At 47.3% G+C, this 8,502-nt stretch overlaps 1 protein-coding gene across 1 annotated transcript in view; it reads left to right on the top strand.

Moving 5' to 3' along the window:
• GALM (galactose mutarotase) overlaps positions 1 to 8,502 on the top strand; it is a 56,488-nt gene that overhangs the window by 16,120 nt on the left and 31,866 nt on the right. Inside the window, exon 2 of the mRNA XM_017860409.1 lies at positions 4,306 to 4,460. Within this exon, the coding sequence (XP_017715898.1) occupies positions 4,306 to 4,460 (155 nt within the window). The remainder of the gene's footprint in view (positions 1 to 4,305; positions 4,461 to 8,502) is intronic.

The following is an 8,502-nucleotide window of genomic DNA, read 5'->3' as shown; positions in this document are numbered from 1 at the left end:
GAGGTCAGGAGATGGAGACCAGCCTGGCCAACATGGTGAAACCCAATCTCTACTAAAATACAAAAAAAGGCTGGGTGTGGTGGCTCACGCCTGTAATCCCAGCACTTTGGGAGGCCAAGGCGGGCGGATCAGGAGGTCAGGAGATGGAGACCATCCTGTCTAACGTGGTGAAACCCCGTCTCTACTAAAAATACAAAAAATTAGCCAGGCATGGTGATGGGCGCCTGTAGTCCCAGCTACTCAGGAGGCTGAAGTGGGAGAATGGCATGAACCCGGCAGGCGGAGCTTGCAGTGAGCCGAGATCACGCCACTGCACTCCAGCCTGGGCTACAGAGCCAGACTCCGTCTCAAAACAAACAAACAAACAAAAATTAGCGGGGTGTGGTGGCGGGCGCCTGTAGTCCCAGCTACTTGGGAGGCTGAGGCAGGATAACTGCTTGAACCCGGGAGGCAGATTTGCAGTGAGCCAAGACCGAGCCGCTGCACTCCAGCCTAGGCTATAAGAGCGAAACTCCGTCTCAAAAAAAAAAAAAAAAAAGCACTGGGTAAGTGTTAGCTCTATTATGATAGTCCATGGGCAACACTCTGATGCACCTGCAGATTAGCAAAGAAGCAAACCAGCAAAGGCCTGGAAGAGAAGGATTAATGTTTAATCTGTACGCAACCAGTTGGGTAATGGAAACCTGTGACCTGTAACTGGCCTAATCAGCTCAGGATCTATATCCTGAGAACCTCTCCATGCCGTGGAAAAATAGTTCATATGCTTGAATTGCATTCTCCGCTGATCTGAAGTAGACATGACAGATACAAAGTACCATGGGAAAAGAGAATGGAATTCAGAGGACGTCTGAGTGAAAACTGGAGTGGAAAGTAATCTTGGTGATAATACAGAAAACAATCTCCAAACCTTAATCTTTTCTATTGTAAACTAAGCACAGAGGAACTTAAAGAGAAGTACCGTAATATGCCCACACACAAAGCTGTAAGTGTGAAGACGCTACTTTGCTTTTATAGCCCCTCCCCTAAAAGGCCCCAAACAGTTTGTGCTCGTTATGTAACCATCAAAAGGAATATGGGGCCAGGTGCGGTGGCTTATGCCAGTAATTTCAACTACTTTGGGAGGCCAAGGCAGGAGGACCCCTTGAGCCCAAGAGTTTGAGACCAGACTAGGCAACATAGGGAAACTCTGTCTCTACAAAATAAAAAGTAAAAAAATTAGCCAGGCATGGTGGTATATACCTGTGGTCCCAGCTACTCCAGAGGCTGAGGTGGGAGGATCATTTGAGCCCGGGAGGTCAAGGCTGCAGAAAGCCATGATTGCTCCACAGCACTCCAGCCTGGGCAACAGCAAGATCCTATCTAAAAAAATAAAAAGGAATATGGGCCAGGTGGGGTGGCTCACGCCTGTAATCCTAGCACTTTGAGAGGCCGAGGCGGGTGGATTGCCTGAGCTCAGGAGTTCGAAACCAGCTGGGCAACATAGTGAAACCCTGTCTTTACTAAAATACAAAAAAAAAAAAAATTATCTGGGCGTAGTGGCGTGTGCCTATAATGCCAGCTACTTGGGAGGTTCAGGCAGGAGAATTGCTAGAACCTGGGAGGCGGAGGTTGCAATGAGCCAAGATTGCACCACTGCACTCCAGCCCGGGCGACAGAGCAAGACTCTGTCTCTAAAGAAAAATGAAAAGGAATATGGTAGATATGACATGGAGCCATCTGAAGATATTTGATAAATGAAAAGTTGCAGATATTCTATATAGTATGATTCTCTTTATATGGAATATGTGTGTTTGTGTATTTGTATATTTGCTTATATGTAGTTAATTCAAATTTTAAAATAAAGTGTACGTGCCAGACTGTTAATAGTGGTTACCGTTGGAAAGGAGGGGAGTGGAGAGATGAAGGAAGGCTTTTATGTTTTATTCTTTGTTTAGGTTGCTAGATTTCACAAATAAAAGTACAGGATGCCTGGTTAAATGTGAACTTCACATAAATAGCTTATACTTTTTTTTTTTTGAAACAGTGTCTCACTTTGTCACCAGGCTGGAGTGCAATGGCTCGATCTCAGCTCACTGCTGGAGTGCAATGGCTCGATCTTGGCTCACTGCAACCTCTGCCTCCTGGGTTGAAGTAATTCTCCTGCCTCAGCCTCCCAAGTAGCTGAGACTACAGGCGCGCACTATGACGCCCAGCTAATTTTTGTATTTTTGGTAGAGATGGGGTTTCACCATGTTGGCCAGGATGGTCTCGATCTCTTGACCTCATGATATGCCTGCCTCGGCCTCCCAAAGTGCTGGGATTACAGGCATGAGCCACCGCGCCTGGCCACAACTTTTAAAGTATAAGTATGTCCTGCGTATTTTAATAATGAATATACTTATACTAAGCAATTATTTATTGTTTATTTGAAACTCACATTTAACCAGGCATTCTATATTTCCTCTGGTGAGCCTACTCTATATCCTTGTGTATTACCTAACTCTCTTTAAAGGATATTTTAAAGTACTAATTATGTGATTAAAATAAATAAGAAGAGAAAGAAGAATAAGATCGTTTCCCCTCGAGACCACAGGAAAGTATAACTTTGGCCTAGAGAAAAGGAGATTACAAAGCAGTGTTATACAGTCCCCCATCAGCCATAGTTTTGTTTCCTGCAGTTTCAGAGTCAACTTTGGACCAAAAATAGGTGCATACAGTACAATAAGATATCTTGAAAGAGAGGGAAAAGGCTGGGCACAGTGACTCATGCCTGTAATCCCAGCACTTTGGGAGGCTGAGTTGGGTGGATTGCCTGAGGTCAGGAGTTCGAGACCAACCTGGCCAACATGGTGAAACCCTGTCTCTACTAAAAATACAAAAATTATCTGGGTGTGATAGTGCATATGGTGCATGCCTGTACTCCCAGCTACTCAGGAGGCTGAGGCAAGAAAATCACTTGAACCTGGGAGGCGGAGTTTGCAGTTAGCCAAGAAGGGGTCACGGCACTCCAGCCTGGGCAGCAGAGTGAGACTCTGTCTTAACAACAACTAGTTTTATAAAAAGAAAGGAAAAAGCACACAGATGCATTATACTAAAAGATGGAAGAGTGTGTGCACCTAAGAATATTAACAGTGGTTCTCTCTAGTGATGAGATGAAAGATAATTTCAGTTTTTTCTTTGTGCTGTATAAAATTTTTTACAATTTTGTATAATGAATATTGATTACTTTTGGAAAAGGAAAGGATCATATGTAATGAAAGCCATTTTCTGTGATTTGGTGAGGATTTTGACATGCCCAAGATGTTACCATGTGCAGCATCCCTCTGAAGAAGGTGGGGGACAGTGGCACGCACCACACCTTTGGATTGAGGGGTTTTTTTTGGTTTTTGTTTTTTGGTTTTTTTTTTGAGATGGAGTCTCGTTCTGTCACCCAGGCTGGAGTGCAGTGGCTGGATCTCAGCTCACTGCAAGCTCCGCCTCCCGGGTTCACACCATTCTTCTACCTCAGCCTCCCGAGTAGCTGGGACTACAGGCGCCCGCCACCTCGCCCAGCTAGTTTTTTTGTTTTTTTTTTTTAGTAGAGACGGGGTTTCACCGTGTTAGCCAGGATGGTCTCGATCTCCTGACCTCGTAATCCGTCCATCTTGGCCTCCCAAAGTGCTGGGATTACAGGCTTGAGCCACCGCGCCCGGCCGAGGTTTTTTTTTTTTTTGAGATAGAGTCTCGCTCTGTTGCCCGGGCTGGAGTGCAGTGGCACGATCTCGGCTCACTGCAAGCTCCACCTCCTGGGTTCATGCCATTCTCCTGCCTCAGCCTCCTGAGTAGCTGGGACTACAGGCGCCCGCCACCACGCCCAGCTAATTTTTTTGTATTTTTAGTAGAGACAGGGTTTCACCGTGTTAGCCAGGATGGTCTCGATCTCCTGACCTTGTGATCNGGCCTCCCAAAGTGCTGGGATTACAGGCTTGAGCCACCGCGCCCGGCCGAGGTTTTTTTTTTTTTGAGATAAAGCCCAGCTCTGTCGCCCGGGCGGGAGTGCAGGGGCACGATCTCGGCTCACTGCAAGCTCCACCTCCTGGGTTCATGCCATTCTCCTGCCTCAGCCTCCTGAGTAGCTGGGACTACAGGCGCCCGCCACCACGCCCAGCTAATTTTTTTGTATTTTAGTAGAGACAGGGTTTCACCGTGTTAGCCAGGATGGTCTCGATCTCCTGACCTTGTGATCCACCCGCCTTGGCTTCCCAAAGCGCTGGGATTATAAGCGTGAACCACAGAGCTCAGCCTGAATTGAAGTTTTAAAAGTGCTGTTATCCCTTGTCCTTGCAGGATACCTCCAAAAGCAGCCATATTTTGGAGCAGTTATTGGGAGGGTGGCCAACCGAATCGCCAAAGGAACCTTCAAGGTGGATGGCAAGGAGTATCACCTGGCCATTAACAAGGAACCCAACAGTCTGCATGGAGGAGTCAGAGGGTTTGATAAGGTAAGTCTGGCACATGTGATGGAGTTCCCTTTAGGCTCACTTTATGCGTACCTTCTGCTTGCCAGGCACGGTCTTAGGCCCTAGAGCACGTGTGTGGTGAGGAAATACAGGGAAGAGGCCACTCCTGTGGTTCAGGGCAGCAGGTGCAATGGGCATGTGCCAGGACCCATCCTTCTCTAGTTCATCTGTTGGAACAGACAGGAGAGCCCCAAGAGAAAGGATGTGAATCTTTGACTTAGGAAAAACGAGAAACAACTTTCTCACAGTGTTGCGATCAGGGAGTTGGGTTGAAGAGATGTGGATTGATAACAGTATCTTCCACTTATTGGACAAGACACTGACATATATTGTCTCTTACCCTTACTAAAACTCTGTGTTATCACTAAATGGGAAAACTGAGGCACTAAAAGGCCACATGGCCGGGCACAGTAGCTCATGCCTGCAATCCCAGCAGTCTGGGAGGCCAAGGTGGGCAGATCACCTGAGGTCAGGAGTTTAAGACCAGCCTGGTGAACATGGTGAAACCCCATCTCTACAAGAAATACAAAACTTAGCTGGGTGTGGTGGCCACCTGTAAGCTCAGCTACTCAGAAGGCTGAGGCAAGAGAATCGCTTGAGTGTGGGAGGTGGAAGATGCAGTGAGCTGAGATCGTGCCACTGCACTCCAACCTGGGCAACAGAGCCAGACTCCGTCTCAAAAAAATGAAAAATAAAAAATAAATAAAAGACCACATGACTCCTAAGTGGGACAACCAGGGCTGCCTGGCCCAAAACACTCATTCTTACACCATAGCTGCTGGTGTCCACCCAGGCTGCATGGGTGCCCCCGTCCAGCATGCTTCCCTGTACCTGTCGTTAAGCCCCCCGCCCCATGCAGCATGGCCCTGCACCAAGGCCTGCCTTTCCACTGAAGTGCCTCCCCTTCCACTGAAGTGCCTCATGCCTCAAAATCATATCAGATTCTCCCCAATTCCTCCCCTCCACATGAAAACGTCCATTCTTTAAGCGGATCCCTAGAAAACAAAGGTCAGGAAGGCAAATTGATCAAACAGCTTCTCCCTGGGTTAGAAGTGCTTGGCCCCCTGCTTCCTAGCCCCATGGGAGTCCACGGGTTAACCCCAGTGATTGCTCTCTTACTAGTCTAATTTCAGGCTGTGAAGGAGTAAATTTCAGCAGTTAACTTTTTTTTTTTTTTTTTTTTTTTTTGAGGTGGAGTCTCGCTCTGTCGCCCGGACTGGAGTGCAGTGGCCAGATATCAGCTCACTGCAAGCTCCGACTCCCGGGTTTACGCCATTCTCCTGCATCAGCCTCCCGAGTAGCTGGGACTATAGGCGCCCGCCACCTCGCCCGGCTAGTTTTGTATTTTAGTAGAGACGGGGTTTCACCGTGTTAGCCAGGATGGTCTCGATCTCCTGACCTCGTGATCCGCCCGTCTCGGCCTCCCAAAGTGCTGGGATTACAGGCTTGAGCCACCGCGCCCGGCCCAGTTAACTTTCTTTTACATTATACCACCCAGGTTATTTGCTAGAGAAGAGCCAGAGAAGACAGAAACATGTATGCCCACTAATGGCCACAGTTTCTTCTCTTCTGCCTCGAACTATCACTTGTCCTGCAGAAGGAGGCTGGTGGCTCTGGCTTCCCCGCTTCCATGAGCTTCCTGCTGGTGGCCTGGAACCAGACTGACTGCCCCATGGGTTTCCCTTTCCTCAGGATGGGACTCTTCATGCCAGGGAGGCAGAGGGCAGCATGTGCTCTGCCCATATTAGGGCAGAATCTCTAGAACATGCCAGGATCATGAGCAAACTCCAACCACAGGAAGTAAGGCCCAGCCTGGCTTCAGACAGGGATCTTTGGAGGAGCCTTAGGACAGCACCTCGTTCTAGCTTGCCCCTGCTCCCGCTGTTCACTGTGGCATTTTCCGTGGTGTTGCTTAACTTATATTCCCTTCAAGAACACAGCAAAATTGTGAGTGTACGTAGCCTTCGGTGCAGTGTGCCCTTGAGCCCCTTCTGTGAAGCGGGGGGCACAGTAGGCCGGGGACTCCTGAGGCTCACAGTATAAAGAGGGAGGTGGACTCTTACATGATAACTGTTAAAGGCGAGAAGCCACAAGTGCCGCAACAGATGACAACAAGGCGCAGTAGGAACTGGGTGTGAACAAATGAAATAGCAACCTAGGAGGTAGGATTGGAACCGGCCTTGAAGAGCCAAAGCATTTCATTCAATACATGGATATGGGAGAGAATGGCTGCACAGTGGCCCTGAGAGGGGTAGGGAAAGACTTCGAACATTTTTTTTTTTTTTTTGAGGTAGAGTTTTGCTCTCGTTGCCCAGGCTGGAGTGCAATGGTGCCATCTCAGCTCACCGCAACCTCCGTCTCCTGGGTTCAAGCAGTTCTCCTGCCTCAGCCTCTCGAGTAGCTGGGATTACAGGCATGCGCCACCACGCCTGGCTAATTTTGTATTTTTAGTAGAGACGGAGTTTCTCCATGTTGGTCAGGCTAGTCTCGAACTCCTGACCTCAGGTGGTCCGCCCACCTTGGCCTCCCGTAGTGCTGGGATTAAAGGCTTGAGCCACCGCACCTGGCCGACTTTCAACATTTTTATGAAGTCACTGAAAGTTTTTGAACAGTCGGTTTTGACATAGTGCCATGCGCCCATCAGATGAACGTTGTTTTACATTGTGTCACGTCTCAACAATGACTGAATATAATTGTTGGTTTGGAGGTATGTGTTTTTCTATTTATACCAACGCTTTTTTTTTTTTTTTTTTGAGACGGAGTTTTTTTGCTCTTGTCCCGCAGGCTGGAGTGCAATGGCGTGTTGTCAGCTCACTGCAACCTCCGCCTCCCGGGTTTAAGCGATTCTCCTGCCTCAGCCTCTCAAGTAGCTGGGATTACAGGCATGTGCCACCACAACCGGCTAATTTTGTATTTTTAGTAGAGTACAGGGTTTCTCCATGTTGGTCAGGCTGGTCTCAAACTCCAGGCATAAGCCATTGCACCCGGCCACCAACACATTTTTTTTTAAGATGAAAGTTGAATAGGATTTGAAATGGTATAAGAAGGTCTAGAGCTGCAAAGTTTCTGGAAATTTGGAAACTGTAGGCTCAGGGAAATCATTCTATAAATAGGAATTATACTTAACCAATCATATTGGTTTACCAAAAATCTTTCCATTGTGTCCTTTCTCTGCAAAAGAAAAACTAGGTAGCAAGTTAAGATTTCATTTCAAGTATTTAATTCCTGAAATGTTCTATTTGGGATATTCTGTTTCCTTTTTAATTACATGTAACAGGCTTCATATTTTGAGTGTCTTGACAGTTCAACCTTTCTGGGAGCTAACTAGGGTGTAAAATGAATTTTTCACTAAGCTCGGTGAAAGTATTTCACATACCAGCTGCTTTCACTGTAGGTGAAGGCAGAAACCTCCGTTCCTGCTGGGTTCTCCTTCCTGGCAAATGCCACGTCTGTGAGAGCAAAGTGGACAGATCCTGGGCTCAGAGGCCACTCCTGTGTCCCATAGAGGCTATTATCTTTCAAATCTATAGAGTTTGGCCTCAACTGTTTTGTTGAAAAGGAAGATTCAAATAAAAACTTCACTGAGACTAAGATGTGGAATAGTGGAGACAGCCAGTCCTGAGTTTGAACCCTAGCTCTGTCACAAATAACATGTATAACTTTATCTATTTACTTATTTTTTGAGATGGAGTCTTGCTCTGTTGTCTAGGCTGGAGTGCAGTGGCGTGATCTCAGCTCACTACAACCTCCACTTCCCAGGTTCAAGCAATTCTCCTGCCTTAACCTCCCGAGTAGCTGAGATTACAGGTGCCCACCACCACACCTGGCTAATTTTTGTATTTTCAGTAGAGATGAGGTTTCACCATGTTGGCCAGGCTGGTCTCGAACTCCTGACCTCAAGTGATCTGCCCACCTTGGCCTCTCAAAGTGCTGTGATTACAGGTGTGAGCCACCACACCCGGCCACATATGTGACTTTAAACAAGATTTTTTTTCCTTCTAAACAATGGACAGGAAGTATGAAA

The sequence above is a fragment of the Rhinopithecus bieti genome, unplaced genomic scaffold (genome assembly GCF_001698545.2).
Source record: "Rhinopithecus bieti isolate Rb0 unplaced genomic scaffold, ASM169854v2 scaffold_52032, whole genome shotgun sequence".
NCBI classification, from domain to species: Eukaryota; Metazoa; Chordata; class Mammalia; order Primates; family Cercopithecidae; genus Rhinopithecus; species Rhinopithecus bieti.
The sequence above is the reverse complement of the archived record's forward strand: the minus strand, read 5'-3'. Positions and strand labels throughout refer to the sequence as shown.